This window comes from Aptenodytes patagonicus, chromosome 6 (genome assembly GCF_965638725.1).
Source record: "Aptenodytes patagonicus chromosome 6, bAptPat1.pri.cur, whole genome shotgun sequence".
NCBI classification, from domain to species: domain Eukaryota; kingdom Metazoa; phylum Chordata; class Aves; order Sphenisciformes; family Spheniscidae; genus Aptenodytes; species Aptenodytes patagonicus.
Window position 1 is genome coordinate 63,240,127 of NC_134954.1, and position 19,966 is coordinate 63,260,092.

At 42.7% G+C, this 19,966-nt stretch overlaps 1 protein-coding gene across 4 annotated transcripts in view; it reads right to left on the reverse strand.

Annotated features, from left to right (window-relative positions):
• The window catches only part of SEMA5B (semaphorin 5B), a 276,934-nt gene that overhangs the window by 72,270 nt on the left and 184,698 nt on the right, over nucleotides 1-19,966 (reverse strand). For all 4 annotated transcript variants that reach the window (XM_076342971.1, XM_076342972.1, XM_076342974.1 and 1 more), the window contains exon 7: nucleotides 9,051-9,113. In XM_076342971.1, the coding sequence (XP_076199086.1) occupies nucleotides 9,051-9,113 (63 nt within the window). The remainder of the gene's footprint in view (nucleotides 1-9,050; nucleotides 9,114-19,966) is intronic.

Consider the following 19,966-nt stretch of genomic DNA (forward strand, 5'->3'; position numbering starts at 1 on the left):
TTTTCAGAAAACATCCTTCATGTTGTTGGAGAGAGCCACAGTCTTTTTCCCCACAGCCTCGTACCCAGAGACCTGTGGACTGCAGATCAGGCTACCTGAGCATCTTTGGGGAGTTAAGCCAGGGGGGAGGAAGAGGCCACATAAGGCAGGGACTTTCTAACGTGACACACAGGGAATGGGAGGTGCGAGACTAGTGTGCAGCTCCCACAGGCAGTGCAAGAGGCTCGAGAGCCACCTGCCCCAAGGTTCATCCGAACAGCCCTGATGAGAGATGTACTGCGAGCCTGGCACCAGCCTGCCTGCCCTGGGCTCTGGGGCCACCTCAGAGGAGAGGATATGAGCAACAGCTAATGACTGGCCCCCACAGGGCTCCAAGAAAAGGCAGTCTATTATATTCTACTGTAAACAGAAAAGGAAACTTGTTAACAAATAACAACCTCGGCTGGGTTATCCTGGCTGCTTTGCTTTCCTCCCTCCAATAGATCATAATTTGCCACTAAGCTGAGCCTACAGCTGCAGACACCGCTTCTCCTTCTGTAAGCAGCAATCACTCTGCGAACTTCCCTGTCTCACAGCGCTCCATGCTGTTGATCATTTCCCTGAAGACTTCATTTGCAAGATTCAGCAGTGTAAAAACACTCCCTATCACCTGGAAAGGAAGAGGCTTGCTTAGCTGGATTACGTGCTATCTCCTTTCATTTGCTGTATGGAAATCAAGTCGTTGAAGGATGGCATTCAGCAAAAACCCACCAGCATTAACCACAGACAAGCGACTGCATGGGCATGACTTGGGGCTTGCTTTTGAATGGGGAAGATCAGAGGGACGGCATTCCAGAGCCAGCCCAGGAGCACTCGCCCAGCCCGGGCAGAGGCTACAGAGTGCCACGGAGGAGGTGCTGCCAGTCTTGAGTCAGCAGGGGTATCAGGGATCAGATACATAATGCCTGGCACCCAAAAATGAGAGCTTGAATTCATAGCTGGGTCGATTCAGCACTTCTTATTTCAGAAGCAGATCAGTCACGGTGACTGTGCATCAGTCTATCAAATAGGACCTTGAGAAGCACCGTCCCACCTGCTGTGTGTTGCGAATAGAGGTCTCATCGCTTCCTTTAATGAAACGAAGGGCTTGCCAGCCTCTCTGCCCTCTCCCATCATTGTCACATGGTGCTGTGAGCCCTGTTAGTTATTCGCTGCCCTAGAGATGTCTGCATTTCATGAGCGGGTTAAGTAATTCCTCTTTCTGTAGAGCACAGTTATTCAATCCCACATAATATTAGGACCACTATATATTTAACTGCAAAGTACTAGAAATTCTTGAGGGGATGCTATAAAAAAAAGGTATGAGCTCCTCTCCCAACAAGGTTTTGTTTTCAGAATATGACTGATTTGGCATCTAACCCAGAATGCAGCTCTGTACCCAGATTTCACACAATAAGAGAGTACCCATCTGCTCCCCCTCCACTTTCACCTTTCTCTGCTTTGTGCAGAGTCTGAGCATAGCTTCTGACCTAAGCCAGCTAATACCACGTATGTTGCTGGACCCTTTCCTGCCTAGATACTTCAATATATTCCTAATTAAAACTCTGTCCTGCAGAAATCTAAAATCCTAATTTGCAGAATTCCCTCCTCTGCACAGAGCTATACTACAGATTAACAAACTTCTATTCCTATAAACATCTTCCCAGCCGAGAAGATAGCACACAAAAAAGAATTTCTCTGCGAGGTCATGTGCTGGATGGTCTTCTGGAGTCTACTGGCAGTGATCCATCTGTTGCACACTTTACTCCAAGGCACAGTAGCCTGGGTTGGTAAGGATGCTGGAAGCCAGTAAAATATTGTGTTATTTTAGCCTAATTAAGCATGGTTTTATTTGTGCCCATTCAGTCCAAAGCAGAAGTTATTTATTGAAACAGAGGAGAAACCATACTGAGCAAATATATCTGCTGATGTCTGAACCTGCACCAGAATATTTAATCTGTGACTTCCAGCCCATTCCCAACTGCCCTACCAAAGAGCAAAAGAGCATAGGCAGTATGGATGAGGTGTTAGATTGGAAACATTTGACAGCTGGTACTCTTCAGGGAACTGCATGCACCAGGACCACTAATTATTTCATTGGCTGTAAGAGGCAGAAATTGGGGTGACTTGTGGATGCTTTCCACTCTGCTTAGATAACGATGCCTCTAGGTGTGGGCCATATCCAACTGTAGTTATTCCTGTGAATTAGCTGAGTAGGCATTTTCCCTGGACCTGCCCTACTGATGGTGGTAACAGCGCTCCATGCTCCTGAAGGAAGAGCATCAATAACATGTATGTCTCATCCACTGGTCTCAAAGCAATTTATACAGCTTTAAGTAATGTTCTGAAACAGATGTGCCCTGTTCTCTCAGCTGGGTGAATTAAAACACACAAGTGCTAAAGGATTTGCCATGGTCACACACTTAGTCAGAGGAGATCCTGAAGGACAGCAACAAAGATCTAACTACCAGACCCCACCTCTCTAGCCTGCCTGGCCCAAAGAGGAATGCTCTGCTCATCTGGCATTTCTTACTGCTGTACCCACCATCAGTCATGTCAGTCTATGAAAACCTCCAACAAAAGCAAAGAAGAAACCAAACCACTTAAATGCTCCGGCTTGCAGGATTTTTCTCAAGACACTGTCGGTGAGATTTACATTAGATCCTCTTTCTACCCTATTCTCAAAATAACTAGCAAGGAACAGCCTCCTCTCTGTGTTCTTTAAACCAACCTGGATTTGCTCCGAAAAGTTATTCAACACGCTACTCTCTGCAACAATTCGTAGCTGAGGCAACTGGTTAGTAAGATGATCTCACAAACTGCTACAGAAAATAGGAGCTATTTAATGCAGTTTCTTCCATGTGGCTGGAAAACTCTAGGCATGCAGGAGGCAAAATTCAGATGGGCTTTAATATAGCTGGAAAATCTGGCAAGCTTGAACCCAACTCTGTCCAGACGAGACAGTGTTTGGATCTTGCTCTCACATTATGGAGCAGACAGTTAAATCCGTGTATGATCAGTCTGCAAATCTCATCACCAGAAGATATTATTGGGATCAAGAGATTAAGGATTTAAATAAAGGGGGAAGACTGGGTATTTATATGGTTAATGAGAATAACCCAGTTATATTAGTTGGAATTATTATTAAATATATGGCAGAGCTGATAAAAACCTGTGGCTCATCGCCAGAGCATTAAGCATATCTCCAATTTTCCTACGAATTGCATGTTACCCACTTTGGGGTTCTTGCTTCTTCCTCAAAATTACCTGGTACTGGTCCCTTTTTTGAGATAAGGCCTTAAACTGAGCAGATACCATTTTTCTCCAGTCTAATGACCCTTGTTTTCCTGGAAGAGTACATGACTTCTAATGCTCAACCCTACAGGGCACAGGGTCTCACAGTCACTAAGAGAATGAACTTCACTGAAGCCTCTCCCTCCCACCCACCCACCCACCCTGCAGTTTAAGTCTATCCTCATTTATTGCAGTTTTTCAACGTTTAGATTTCAATGTGTCTGTCTGTGAGTGCTGTAATGTCCACAACTGTAGACAGGACCAGGCCTCTTTCTAGCTCATACAGATGTCAGGCTGCTTTGAAAGTACATTTCAAACCCAAGAACCAAGAGTGGTGCCCTGTAACTCCCTTCATTCGTGTGGACAGATCAGCAAATGGAGGGGCTGAACTCCTGCCGGCTTCGGTTTGAGGAAAAATTCAAAAAGACATTTCCAGGATGCTGCGAATAAGCCAGCTATAGGTGCTTCTTGAGTCGTTTCATCTGTCATCTCTGAACACTGGAGTTCTGAAATGTTATAAGCCCTTAATTTCATTGTACAGATGTATTTTTCTTTGAAAGTATAACCATATATAGGCACTACTTTAACTGCCCTTTTATTTTGAATAAACCACTCAAGTCCTGTTTTCAGAGATCTCCTTTTTAATTCTTTTTTTTTTTTAGCTAACACTATTCTATCACATACTGATACATTTTAATCATAGATTAAAAACACAGTTACATGCTGTATGAGAAAAACAGCTGTTTCAGATGGTCTGTTGTCCTCAGTAAAGAAACACAAACTCCTTCCTGGAGCACATCCTGCAGTTCAGAGATCAGCCGGCAGAACTCCACGTTACCCCTTCAATGACATTTTAGAGTGCAGCAAACACTTATCTGTTGCAGTTCATCCCGATTTGTTAAAAAATAATCAAGACCTAACATGTTCTTGAGCACTGTTATTAACACGCTTTCAGATATCTGTATTTATTTCTTTGGACAAACAATTCTATTAATCAGTTTAAGCCAATACCCTGACCAAACTGTCTTTCTCCTTTGAGTGCAATAGATAGCAAAGAGAATTGCTAATGATTTTTCCAGCCAAGTTTTCTTTAATGGACTTCAAATCAAATTTGGGGGCTGATTCTACGTTGATAGCTTAGCAGAAGTACTAGGACTGTAGGTTCAGATCTCTAGGAACAGTTACAAAGGGGGGAAAAAATACCTGACCGCTTCCCGGTTATTTCTTTTTGCCTGGGGATTTATATGATGCCTGTCCTACCTGGATGCCTATTATTCGTAAGTGGCGTGGAGATTCCCAGCTCAACTAGATAACCAGAGGGCACATCCTCTGTGTGGCACAGAGTCACTTGAAGGCCTGAAACAGCAGATTCCTCCATTAGCTCCAAACCCATTCAGGTGGGCTCTAGCCTTGGGCTAGGATTTCCCTGTAACCTTGTGTGAATCATAAGACCCCTCAGTATCAGGACATCATACAAGAAAAGGGAGAAACTATACTGGCAATACAGTGGGACAACCACTAGCTGGATGCCTATCAGACGTTTCTCTTGGTTCTTTCTTGCTCCAGAAGAGCATCATCTTTCTCCTGGCTACACAAAGCTCTTAGGGCAGCATGTAAGAGCTAGATAACTGCCGTTTTCACAAACAGTTCCCTTTCACTTTTTGAAATGACAGTGTGCTGCTTTTGGAAAGTTAACAAATAATTCTGTGCTTAGACACGAGAAAGACCAAAGTGCTCTTGTTTCGAAAGCCACAACTTTCCATGCCAGACAAAATTCCTTAGATGTGGTGGATGTGGACTGTTATGCAGAGACAAACCAATTACAAACTAGAAGCCGAGCAACTTCTAATGAAATTAAATACACCTCTTCCCGTTCTGCTCTATCCATCACTCATTTTAACCACAACCTCTGGGCGGTATCATTTGGAAGACAGAAAGAAAGGCAGCATAACACTGGCTTTGTTCTCTGCATTGTCTCTCAGTAATGTGGATGTTTTCCAGGGGACAGTTTTAAGGTGCTGATCAGGATACATTTTATAAATGCTGCAAAAATAAGAATGATTACTAGTGGAAGCCCACATAGATCTCCAGAGACATGGCAAATAAAGCATATACAATTCTTTCAGGAAACCACAAGTTTTGGTTGATAAATATGACATAAATGAAAGAGACTTTTCTGAGGTGTTTGTTTTAATACCACATGACGTATTGCGGAGAGTTAATTTTAAAATCAGATTCAAGAACATATATGTTAATGGATTAAAATCTGATAAATTACTGGACTGAAAAAAGTCCTCAGAGTGAAATCATTCACAAACTTGCTACTCTAGCAGGGTCCCAGATGGGCTGGTACTAGCCCAGTATCAACATTCTTCTTAACGAACATTTGTGGATAACCCAAATAGTAATTACCAGTGAGGCCAAAGCCTCACTATATATATAGTGATATACTCTAGGCTGGTGAGCTGGACCCAACAAACAAATTTTTGTAAGATATTGTGCATTAAAGAGCAAGGAACAAAAGGGCTCTATGTATAGACTGGGAGATTACATCCCAAGACTAGCAACTGTGAAAAGGATTTAGTGGTCACAGTGGCTAGGCAATTCTGCATGATCTCCTATGACACAAGAGTTTATGAAACTGCCAGGTGTATGAACAGAGGAGGGTGAATAAGAGGTGGAAGACTGTTTTAATCACACTCAGGCATTAGAGAGCTTGACAAGGGAATACAGGTGAAAAATTGGAGTGTGCAGAAAACAGACACAAAAAATATTCAAGGGCAGTAGAAAAATGATTTAGAGAAAGAGGCTTGGAAAACTCAGCTTTTTACTTTATCAAAAAGCCTAAGTACTGATTTGACAAGAGCATATAAGTGCCTTTGTAAAAAATAAATATTGGTAACTAAAGGGCTCCTTAATCTAGCAGAGAAGGGCAAAATGAGACCCAGCCACTCAAAACTGAAGCCAGATCCAAAGAGGAAATAAAGTACATGTTGTTAACAGGGAGGTGATCTGCCATTAGAACAAGCCAGCAAAGCGCACAGTCAGCCCATTTGCTTCAGACCTTCAGTTCAAAACTTTTTGCCTTCCTCAAAAAGGTGCAGCAGCCAAACACAAGTTACTGAGCTCAATTTAGGCATATGCAGGTGAAATTTGTGGCCAGAGCTACACAGGGTGTCAGAAGAAATGACCTAATGGTACCTTCTAACCTCAAATCTGGGACCCAGATTTCTCATCTCCCTTTTCTCTGGCCAACAGGTATGCAAATGTGGAGTACCCATCATGCCATAATAATTATAATTCTGTGATATGCATTTTGTGGCTTTTATTCTTGCACTTTTTATTTTCCTTATGGTAAAGCTCTAAGAATTTTAGAAGATAGTTTCTAAGCAGCAGGAAGAATCTGATTTAGATTCAAACAATCAACAGGCTTAAGAATGAAGGTGGAAAAGGCATTTTAATACACTAGGTGGCTTTGAAAACCTCACCCTAAAATACATACATCATTAAATCGGCAAGAAAAATGTACCAGTCATATAACTTACACAAACTACACTGTGAATTAATATAAGAGCCAAAGGTCCTTCTTATTTCTAGCCTCTATCATCACATATCTAAGTCCCTGACAATCCATAACATATTTATCATCAAATCATCTGTGCTAGGTAGAAAACTGCCATTAGTCAAGTTTTGACAAAGCAGAGCTGAGGCAGGCAGAGCTCTGGATCTTGTACCGCCATTGCACAGCAGAATCAGAAATGTTCACGTTAGTGCTGCCCTCACTTGCTGCATTTACCCAGCCAAGGGCAGAGATGCTGGGTCAGAACCGGACTTCTTAGCTGGAGTAGAGCACTTCACCAGCTGGCTAGGCTGAACTCGGTATTTTTGGAGCTAGCGCTAAGTCATTTCTCTGCAGTGTAACAAACAATGAATGTGTAGACTCCCCCCAAGGGGACTCAGCCATGGACACACAGGTTAGAGTAGATACAGACTTGGGAGATCTGAGTTTACTTAGCTACTGCAGAATCCTTCTGCCTTTGTTTGTAGTTTCATGTTTTCTTGTCAGACTCTTAGTCAACACCTCTGCCATTAATTGTATGTCAAGAAGTATCTAACAAACAGTCTGCGAAATTATTGTTCCTCAGAACTTCACACCCATGGCCACTGCGCCCACCAAACAATTTCAAGCTCTGGATCACAATCAGCATAAACTCAGCTGTTCAGAGCATTATCCTCATGAAATTTTTGGCAAACTCTTTGCAGTGTGAGGAGGCAGCAGCAGCAAAGATACTCAGACCATTGCTTTCTTTCGGCATGACAGTAAAAAAGATAAATTGACATTATCCTAGAATTTGTTCAGTCAAATGCATGGTTTTATCCAGGGGTTGAGAAAATAATTCTGGGTTATAAATTCAAATTCTTCACGAGCAATGGGATACAATTTAAATCTCACAAACTTTATAATGGAAGAAAAGAGCAAAATCCTTTCTTTACACATTTCAAAGTACAAAGACTACAAATTCAAAAATTCCTCATGTCTTGGGTTTTGGGGGTTTTTAATTTTGTCCAACTTCTGTTGGGTTCTTCTTCTAGTGGCTGGCCATGTTTGGTGTTCACCTAACCCAGCCCATTTTGCCTCCATGGTGTTTTCCTGCATAACGTAGATCCTACACGAAACTCTAACACATGTTCTAGGATACCCATGCTCCTGTTCTCCACAGCTACATGAAGCAAATTGTTGCATATCTGGCAAAATTCAAGCTAGCTTTTTTGTGTGTATACAAGTTAATACAGTAATCACACAAAATTTATTATATAAAAAGAACGTGGTCAATGGAAGATCATATCATCCTGTGTTTAAAGCACTGAGCTGGAACTTGGCAAAATTCCAGCATTTTGGGCCAGCAACACACTCACTTTCTGCTTGACTGTCCATGTCTAAACAAAGATCATGCTTACTCTCTCTTATCCTTTGTCCAACTCCGTTGGTTTAGGCTGAGAACTCTTTGTGGTATAGTATTAAGGACAAGAGGACACCCTCTCGGTTGAGGCCTGAAGATTTGTGAACAGTACCAACACCACATTTGAAAAATCAAAATATTTCCTGCTTTTAGATAGATGGCTTTGTTTTAGCTTCTCAGAGGAGGGGCAGAAAGGACCTGTGTTTGAATCAGAAATGTCTGTGAACTCCAGACTTCAGGGACAGCATATCTTGGTTCAAGCAATTCTTGCTTTAAACTGCATTTTAACAGACTGCACCTGCCTCCGAAGCAGCTCTGTGATATTCCACCTGAACAGACTGCAGTGTGCTAGCAGATTCAGTTCTCATGTTCAAGCGAATTATACAAAGATGAACTCTAACTGCAAACAACATCGAAGCCCACGTGGCCGAATGCCAGCGGCTCACTGCTGAGTACCGAGACTAAGCCAACCTGCCCAGCCTCAGGCCCCACTGCAAGATGTTACCCCTGGCTTGCCACCACTCTACTCCTTGATGTGTCACAAATTGTGTCCTCTCCAGCAGTGGAATCACCTTTAAATTTCATGCAGAGCAAGTCTAATAACTTGGACAGGGGGCCTTTGAAATGGCTTGCTCGGTGGTGCTTATACACTTGTGGTGGTGGATCTAAACTGCTGGAAATTTACAAGCTCAAGCTGGTGTCAGATGCTCCCTGTGTGGATTTCACATGATGCAAACAAATTTACCCATAGCATCACTGTAGCAAAGCAAAACTTACCTCTGTTTTCCCTTTACTTTGACAGGACCTCCTGGTGTCTTCATCTGAACCCCATGCTGTTGCCTGAGAAACCAAAATGCACAAGTCACATGACAATGCCACCAACCACCATGTGTGGAGACTCCCAAAGCAAGAGCAAGTATCTCCAGCCAATTTACACAGCCCAATTTAAAAGCAGCATAGTGACAGTAAATATGTATCTCGCTCCCACTGTGCTCACAGTGCACACAAATGATAGATGGATGAGAAGTCCAGAGGCAGAAGCAACTGGAATGTTAACAGAGGACAGACTTTAATTTACATGTAAATACAACTTCTGATCATCATTCAACTGGAAGGTCCAAGACACAAGCCCCGTACGCCAAGCCATCACCCTTTTTCAAAGAGGACAGTGCTGTATAAAACCTCCAGCTTTCATCACCAAAATGAAAACCTTCCCTACAGCAACGTCCAGTAGTTCTGCACAAATCTGCTGGTCTCCTTAAATTTACCCACAAGATTATCACCTTCTAAGTAAACCCGCAGCGAAGTGAGCTGGATAAAACAACAACTGGGAGCTGGCAGGCGAAACCCGGAGAGACGGGAAGCTGGGAGAAAGGCTGGACGGTGATTTGTGATGCCAGACAAAGGGGGTCAGATCCTCAGGTGGAGTAAAACGCATTAGGGCTGAGGGCACTACTGACTGGGGGCTGCGAGACCTGGACCGAGAGCACATGGGATCCCCAGTCGGCTCTGACTGACTCCTTCAGAGAGAAGAGGCCCCTTCCTTTGCAAGAAAAGTCAAGACCAGCAAAACTGCATTAGAGAAAACTTTTAGATTTAAAATATTCAGCAACACACCCAACCATTCAGTGCCCTCCGCAATTTTCCTCCCTTCAGCACTTTTTTAAAATAGTCCTAACAAATTCAAGCAGGTATTGTTAGCTGGAGGTGAAAATACATATAAATATCCATACTATACATCTTGTACATCATTCTGAGTACAAGAAAAATAGCTGTTACATAGGGAAAGGCCAGGCTCGCAAAGTTCAGATACAGATCCAAAGCTCCCCTAAAAGAGCCAGGATTTCTTTTTTTCCCCAGTCCATTACCAACGCAGGAAATGGCTTCAAAGTTCGGTCCGGATCTGAACTCTTCTTGAACCTTCTCACTGCAGCCAATCTATTTTTTTAAACTCTGGGCGTCCATAGAAATTTTCCCCTCAACACGTGATAAGTCCTGTTTTTTGCAGGAGAAAGATGGGAGACCAATAAGAAGAGGGGATCAATTTTCCCACCCCCAGCTTAGGTCCATGACAACACTCGCTCAGAACCGCAAGAAATGCCACCACCCAGGAAATGCATTTATGCACAACATTGGGGGAAGGGATATTTCTACCTCACTCAGAAAAAATGGTATCTTCTCCATTAGCTGAGCATTCAGTACAATTTGGCTTGAAGTAAGACTTTACGAGCACAGGCAAAGATCTGGTGGGAGAAGGGAAGAGCACAGATCTTTCTCTGGGAGTCGCTTGGGAAATACCTCTCATGTACTGCAGTCCAATCCAGGCTGAAGGCCAAAAGCTTGTGCCTCAGAAGTGTTTTTGTGAGAGCTGGGATAAGTCCTTGCTGGAAAGGATCATTTAGCCATATCCTGAGAGGGGATATGTCACTGGATGAGAGAGCTCACGTTGATAAACCATCACAGGAGAGCAAGGAATTTTAACTGGTGACTCCCAGGAGCCCTTGACATCTGCAAAACAACTGCGCAGCAGCATTTTGATCCCCAGTCCCAAATCTAGCCCATATTCATCTAACCACAGTATCCTTGCACCTTGGATCAATTTTTGACAACCTTGATATAAAAAAAAAAAAAAAATCCAGAAAAGAGACAGGTTATTAGGTGGCTCTTCTTCCCATTTCAAAAACAGAGACAGAGCACTCTCCATTATACAGCCCAGTTTACCTTACCAGTGCTTGACAGGACAAAATGAAAACAAAAATCTTTGGTTACTTCAGCAATCAATGCTGCCTCTCTGCAAATACTCTGCGTCTTCTGGGATTGCAGCAATGTAAGAGAAGAATTTGGCCTCCTAGGGGACACCTAGCTCTTCCTGCCAGACACCTGCACCACAGAGCTTTGAGGCATGTTGTTAACACAGCTCATGTCAGAGCACTGGTCCCCTCCAGCTATGTTCTCAGTGCCTAAATGTTTTCTTTTATTAGGCAATACTGCCCTTCAGCTTTCTGAAGCACTACCTTGATGAGTCTAGTGATAACAGAAGTTCTTGGTGATGGCCCAAATTATAGAACATGTTGTTTGTGATTGCACCATTACTCAGGGTGCACTTCATTAGAGCTAAGAGGATAATTAAGCAATATGGCAATCCAGAGCATGTTTTACAAGTCCCACACATCTTTGGTGGGACAGGGATGAGCTAGTTTGAGGGCTGAGTAACTCCAATGACCTCTAGTGACTCAAAGAAAATATTCATGACCCTGCAAAGCAGAACATCTTGTGAAGAATAAAAATATAATTGCAAAGCCAAGGAGCTAATGTGAGTTTAAATAATTGTACTGCAAGGTATGAATATGCACCAGACAGCTGACCTACAGCCTAGACAAGTCCTTCTGCTGGGCTCCCAGGAGCCCGCACACATGGTCATGGCCTTTGGGTTGGACCTGGTAAGATGTCCTGGGCAGGCTCAGACCTCCAAGCTTGGGGCTGTCACATGAGCTTTCCAGCATTGTTTGGTTTCTTTACTTGGCTGATCAGCTTCTTTTCAGATCAAAATCTCCCACTCTTGTCACCTCTGTTGTCTTGGGCTTCTCTGTGCAAACTCCCTGTGTAATGCTGGTGCTCTACTTTCTGCATCTCACTGGTATGTCCAACCCAGGCCCCTCCTTCCCAGATGAAATTTTCTTAGCTTCATTTTGCCCCAGTATCAAACTACATCCTGGACATTTGACAGAGAAACCTTCAGAAAGATCTCTCTCTTCTGGACTACATCTGTGTGTACCCATATGCTTCTCAGTGAGGCAGACACCTCCTTAACACTTGCGTAAGACTACAGCACTGTAAGGGATGCTTTGTACTTTTGCCTCCTTACCTGATCAGAACACTTCTCAATAGCCAGCTTCTTGCACACTTACTTACGTGCCTCCCCTCCCTTTCCTCACCTCCCTCAATAAGCCAAATAAATACTCCTGCTACACGTCAGTCAAAAGCAGTAGAGTAGACACCTCTGGACCCACGTGGCAATAAAACAACTTTCATGGCATGGGTCATGGAAAACAGAGTCTGGATGAAGATGTGACAAACCTGGGAGCAAGGCTACAATCAAACACAGGACAGTATGTACTTTCTCCTAGCTACTTCCCTACTTGCCATGTGCTTAAGCAACCAAGAAAACACATTTTTAGGCTGTCAGGACGTCAGCAATTCCTCCCCTTATATCCTTACCAAGAGCACTCCAGCTCCTCATGCTACCTTCTTACAAGCTCTTCAGCATCTCTCCCCTCCTGCATTTCCAGAAGAAATGCAGTTTCTAACAGTGTTCCCAGCCACTTTGAGGACCTCCTCTACAACCACGTGGCCCATGTGCAGAATGGGGGAACACCAGATTCATATGCCATACAAATGAAACAACCAGCTCAGGGCTGCAGCTGCTGTGTAAGACAAGAGCCATGCAAACCACGAGCAGGACTGCCCAGCCACCTGTGCAGACAGGCACAAGAGTACTAGCAACTTTGTCCCTGAACTGAAATGCAATTAAATGTGCCTTCCTTCAGCCTATTTGCATGGACATCTGGTTCTTCACATCTCTATTTCTGTTCTTGAGTTCTATGCAGGCAGATTTTCTCAATTAAAAAAAAAAAAAGGGTTGTGTGTTATTTGTGCATCTTTAGGAAGTCACATGAAGGAGAACAATCACAGAAGAAGCAGTCGTGTACAACCACACGTACCTGGTGCAACACTGCCCAACTAGAAATTAACAGAAATGGGCCACAATGGCTAAGCTCAGTGCATATCTGAATATTCAAATATCACACTCAGACACAGAAAGAAAGAGTTAATGTCTCTTCTAAGAAATTATGAGCATCATGGTTTGGTCCCAGTTCAGACTGCAGATCAACAGTGCTCTAGAAATTCTAGCTCATCATGTGCTGTCAAATCAGCTATTCAGCATGCACTGTTGAGAGAAGCTTTCTAGATACGTTTATTTAATTACCTGCACATCCCAGTGTTGGCATCCAAAGTACTTGCCTGTCACTAGAAAGTCCTGTTATCAATAGTTACGTACATCCACAAATGCTGATGTGAAAATCTCTTTGACTTCTATGACCAGCTTTTACATTCAGGCCAGCAATTTATAATTACTTCAAACACCACATATGAATTTAATAGATTAAGCATACACTAATCCCTGCACTGTACTTGCACAACAGAGGTTGCAGGTTTTTGTGCAAAACCAAAACATTGCTTTAAAACTGGAAAGTGAAGACTGGAAGAGAATAAGTTACATGCATATTTATCGGATAAATTAAACCTGTTCTTAATTTCTGAAGTCTTTTATTACAAACCTATCCATCTGTTACCAACCTCACTTCCATTAAATAAGTACTCCATGCAAGCTACTGGCAGCCTTGCATGCCTGCATACAGACCCAGAATCATGTCATTCTCTCCTATTAGGGGAAAAAAGTGGAATAAAAAAATGCACATTGTGTATGTTTGGAAGGGGACAAAAAAAAAACAAGTACAGGCTTACTGAAAAAAAAAAAAAAGGGGACTGATTCTGTGAGATGCCCAGCATTTCCTAAAAGATACTGAGTTCCTCGGGTTACTGCTAACGTCAGCAGAAGCAGAAGCAGCACCTTTTGTCCCAGGCTCGGGTCTGCAGGGATTGCTAATGGCAGGAGCTTGCATTTCCATCAACTCACGGCAGTGCCCACAGGAGACTTCTCAATCTGCCCACGGAGTAAGAGGTGATTTTGGTTCTCCGCTTGTGCCGTGCAGGGCACCCCGAGCAGAGTCTGCCAGTCACATCACCCTTTGCTGAGTTATGCATGAGGAAGGAGGGCAGGAGGTGGTGTGATATGACAGTTATTGTTCACTAGAGACCTGCGTTGGCAAAGTCATTTCTTTCCCTGTGTATTTATTTACATCTTCCTTTCCAGTAACTGTACAAGGCACTAGTATGTTCAGAGAAATGTACCTCTGGAAAAAAAAGGCTTGCTTTGAAGGCAGCTTCCTGGATTCCTTATACCGGCCCCAAATCTCTGCATTTCTTATTTACATTTACGAATATTTTTTTGGATCAGCTCGTTTCACAGCAAGGTATGGAAACTTTTCTCCAAGTCTGAGGAGAGAGGAACATAGAGGGACCATGTTTCTGCACTGCATTTAATATCTGCCAACTTTAATGGAAATAAAGCACATATTTACCTACCCTACAGGACCAGTTTAGCTTAACCACATGCTTAAGGACTTTGCTAAATTGGGGTGCAGACCAAGTCCTTTATGCAGCGGCTGCTCAGAGGGTCAGTTCATTCCCCTGCAAGATGTCAGCCTCAACCTTTTCATCTGTACTGATGAACAGATTTCAGACCTCTCAAATATCACCCACAGATTCTTGCTGATAATGACAAATCCATTTCATAAGTTTATTTCTATGTTTCGATATACTTTGCAGTCCCACACAAGACAGCACCAGTGTAAATCTACCCTTCCCTGGGCAAATTCTACAGCATTTACAAGAAATTAGTAAGTCCTGAGTCTTATAGCACTTAGAAGAAAAAAATCTCTGAAAGACAGTTCTACAGGCTGGATGCAGAAAATCCATGAAAAGATTCTTGTTTAACTTTGGTTTCTATGATGTGTACTGTAAAAACATTTCTACAACACTTTAGCTATTTCTTCCCTATTTAATCCTCCAGGACTTCTCCATAAAGACTTGCTGCCTTAGTCTAAAAGTGGAAAGTTAAATTCCCTTTTTGAAGCATTGGCTTTTGTCTCTTGAGGACAAGGCACATTTACAGTGCTCTGTAAATAATAACTTACTGAACCCTAACTTCCTAATAATAAAGCACAGTAGATTCATACCCTAGAGGCCACTTCTGAAGTTCCAACACTGATAATTTATTGAAACTGTGATAAACATGTCTGATAAACAGATAACTAGTACTGAAAGAACAGAATGCCAAGCTTCAATAAATAGTTCTGCTACATATTGCAGTATACAAATTACAGATAACTGCTGCGCGCAGTGACAGGTATGAGGAATGATCACAGGATTCAGTCAATTCATCACGGGGAGAGGAGGGGGCTTGGACGAAGGGAATTGCATTGTGTTTTATCAAATTATTAATTGATTTCCCTTAAGTGATCTCAGATCCTTCAGGATGTGGTAAAACTCAAGCTGTATGTTTCATTTAAACTAAGTACCCATACTGCCTATCAACAGACCGGCCCAGTTGCACGGCTCTTCTGGACTGGCTGGACAGTAAGTGGGCTGCAGAAGACCTCAATATGTAACACTCAGAAGATGGAGGTTGGCAAACATGCAAAAAAAATCCATCAGTGGGTTCCAGTTCCTATAACCTTAATCTCTGAATCAGACCTTCTCTCTATAAACAGAAGTCAGCCATTTACTATACCGGGACTGATTTTGGCCTGGCATTTATTGGCTGCTGAACATGATCGCTCACTCTGTTCACATCAGAGCAGAAGTGGATGCTACATACTGGCATAGTAAGGAATGAATCATTCATCAGAAAGGACTTTCTCATTTTAAGAATGGATCTTTAACTCAGCTCCAAATAATACCATCTTTGGATATTACTGTTTCTGTATCATCTCATGGACTCTTATCACATCCTTTCAAAGAGAAACGCAATAGTCTGAGAGAAGCTCCTCTGCCATGGCTCACCTATTGTACAAAAATTACAGAAATGGTGTGTGTCTGCAATAGACAGGGAGGAGAGTTTCCAGGAGGACTGACTACATTCTCTTTGTTGGTTTCACTCTCAAGCCTCACTGATTTAGAGTAGAGTCTGTCCTCCCACCTTATGTTTTCAGACTATGCACACCCAGACGGAGCATCGCTGTAACACCCGGCAGAACAGGGCCTCAGCCTCCAGGTATGGGAGCTCTGCTTTCTTCGATCAAGTTATTCCAGCCCAATGAGTTATTGTACATCAGCTGAGTCATGGTAACCCACTCTGTTCATGGTCCTGTCTTATCTCTGATGCAAGGTAAAGTGCTTGTTTAAATCCTTCACAGCCTTCCTCCAGTGCAGAGAGCACATCCCAGTAACAGCTCTGCAGCGAGCAGTCAGATCCTGCTGTTGTGTGTCTGTTCCTACAGACACAACCTGTTTTCAACTGCAAATGTTACCAATTCCTTTTTGAGGGAAAGTTTTCAGCTGCTTTGAGTTCTTCTTGGATGGTCAGTGCTACTGATTTTCTCTCTTTCGCAGCTTCAAAATCCCTTGTTATTTACTTGTATTATAGGAGCACGTAGAGGCATGAACTGAGATTGTGACCCCATATTTCTAGGCAATATACAAACATGCTGTGAGAAAGAATTTCTGTCTGAGAGCACTTACAAGCTAAACAGACAACACAGGCACATGGGAGGAAAGGAAAACCAGAAGCACAGAGAGGTCAACTGACTAGGAAAAGCCAGTGAGCATGTCAGAGGCAGAGATGAGCACTGAACTTCGCTCTCTTGAGGACTAAAAACTTTCCTGTGTAGCACAAAATGAGTTCTTAGACAGCATTTTTTTGCTAGTATCACAAAATGCATCCACTGAATCGGTGGTGCGCAGAGGGAGAGGTTTTAGAGAGTAGAACAACAGGCGAGATGCCACGCATCCCGTCCTCTTCTTCCTGACATCTTGGGGCAAGGCCACAGTCTAATGTACAAAACCAAATTTGAGTTTTAGTGCCTTCAACTTCCATTTGTCCTGCAGGAGATTCCATTAAACAACATACGGTCTGTAAATCATACACTCCTCTCTCTCTGCAGTGTCAGGTAGGAATTTACAACTCCAGACCATGCATTTCCTTATCTGAAAGAAGCATTGTATAAGGCTTAACAGATCACGGTTTCTACAGTGTACCCAAATGGAAAGCACTGTACAAGGACAAGGTTTTATTATTAAAGACAATTGTCCAAAGCTTTAGTAAAGAACATTTGATACCAAGTACTAAAACTAAAATGGTGTTTTCTAGGATAAACAATGAATATAGATAGTCACATCCAGGCTACAACCTGTACTTTTCAGTTCTTTGGGAATTTTGGTGTACAAAGGACAGCTTATGATGGAGCAGCCAGCTCAACCTTGAGGAGGTACTGTCAAATTAAAATTAGTATTTGAAGCAAGCAGATTGACTTGCCAGTGCTTTAAGCATACTTTCAGTAACCCTGGTGTAAAACATTTGTAACTCGATGCTGAATTCCACACAGAGGAGAATTTGAGCTTTTTTACATAATGGAACTTTCTTTGTCATCCAAATTTGCAGTTTTCATAGTGCCTATGAGCCTCCATCATAGCCCAGGACTCCCTGTGCAAGCCTGTGTAGGTATAGCCTTGCCAAAACGCATTATAAGCAAAGCGTAATAATATATGAGGCATCAGGTAGCGGTGGACGGCAGAGCACAGAGACAACGGAGCATAACCACACAGCAGGGAAAGGTCTCAGCTCACCAGCCACATAACTCATCCTGAGGTTTTGGTAACCAGAAGAGTTTTAGTATACCAAGGATGGGATTCTTCCGAGGCACAAACAGTACATGGGGGAAAGCAAGAGGAGAAGGCACGTTAACCAAGGGGGAGAGAGATGCTGGCTTCATGGGCTGATTCAAAGTGGAGCGAGCCTCTTAGAGGAAGTGATAAGCAGGTCTGTGAAAGACCCATAAAATTAATACAAGCACTAATGCAATGCAACAAGGATACGCCCAAAGAAAGGGGAATCAGTGGAAGGGTGCAAAGACACTGGTGATCCAGCAACACGAGGAGCTATGGATGTGATGCCATACCTGAACAGAAGGGCTTGCGGAAGCCAGGAATGATGCCCAGATTACAGGTTTTAGCAACAGATCGGATTGCAGTGCTGTCCGTAAGGGTAAAGAAAGAAGGAGTACACACTGCTGTGGCTATGTGCCGAGCTTAGACTGACAGCTACATATTCATGCAGCAGTGCTAGATGAACACACCAACATGTTACTTTGGAAGAAAGATACAGCTCTGAAGGAGAGAGATAAAGATGGCACTGGATTTCTGTTTCTACTATCTAGTGTTTGTATTTTTATCGTTCTATGTCAAGAAAAATGTCGGTCTGTGCCAATGGTTTCATTTTGCTGATGATCTACTTCATTTTGCTTGAAAGTGCTCAACACTGCAATGATTTAGTTGCAAATACTGTATGGGAATACTTATCTTTTTTTGAAAACAACTTAATCCATTGGATATTTCTATTGCTTTTAAGCATGCAAAAGCATGGACAGGGCCAAATGCAAATTGATAGTCTTAGTTAACTGGGACATTTGGCATGCTAGTAAAAAAAGACCTTAAAGCTCTCACCTGTAGCCAGTTTAGAATGAATGACAACATCCAGAACTGGAGAACAGCACAGGGGATGTTAAGGAAGGATGACTTACAGTGTTTCCTATTACTGAAGATCAAAAGCATACAGAAACCGAGACAAGACTTTTAGCATACTGGGTAATTAACAGCCACAGTGGAATTTGGTTTCTTGCCATGTCACATTCAGTTTATAGCTTATGACAACAAACATTTAGTAAATGTACTGGAGATTACAGAGACATAAGATTATATGATAAATCAATAAAATAACTAAATAAAGACGTTCAAATACACTCAGTCAAAAATAATTAAAGAAAAATTCCACTGCAGTCAAGCACAGGTCAGGAATATAAGTACAGCTGACACGCATGCAGGTGTGGTTGACACTGGCCAGGTGGGCACCACACAGCACTATTTCTCACACCACCAGCACTGTCTATTCTGTAAAGAACAGGTTTTGTTGTGGGGTTTTTTCCTTCAGTTGCTACAAACAAGGTACAACAAGCTTTTTCTAAGAAACGAGCCAATGAAGGGAGTCACTGCAATGGTCGCCCTTCATAAAGTGGAGGCAATTCTTCCTTTGAGGCCCCTCTACCGCCAAAAGATGTCCATCTCCACCCCTTTATGTTCTTTGGCAGAGTCGCCATTCAGAACTAAATCCCTCCTTCCTCTTTGTGGGCTCCACTGATGGATGTGACAAGACTTCTAAGCAGCCTCCTCTTACTGTTTTGCACAATGATTTCTGGAGTAGGAGGTTCAAAAACCCTTCCAATGGACCAGCCCATATTCAGTACAAAATCAATTTACCATGGCTATAGTCTCTTTTGTATTTCTGCAACAAGCAAGGCGATTTTATTCTCCTTCATTTTTTCTCCTCTGGGTTTCCTTGCCATTGTGCCTCTTTTTGAAGCTCACTGCTATGTAGAGATGTTAAGGGTTCTCCACTATACATTTTTTTGTGTTCCCTCCCCCCCAGCTTCTGAGACAGACTGGGCAAATCCTGCACAGTCAACTGAGTGCATTTTTGTGCACCCACATTAAGAGTTCAGCTACGAAAAGCAATCTTCCCATATATGCTTCAAACTGAAAATGTAATCACTGAAGCACATGTGAAACCTCTGTGTATTATCAGCTTTCTAAAGTGGGGAAGTCTTGCATTCTTCATTCCTCTCCAGGTTACATCGTTGAATATACTTGTTCAGCATTTATTTGGTTGGTTTGCGAAGGAGCTAAAATAAGTTTGAGGAAATGCCCAATTTGGACCTGATTCTCCCAACAATTAAGCTGAGATTCAGGAATCAAAATCAGCACATCCTGCAATATTAAAGAGACTAATGAAGAACTCA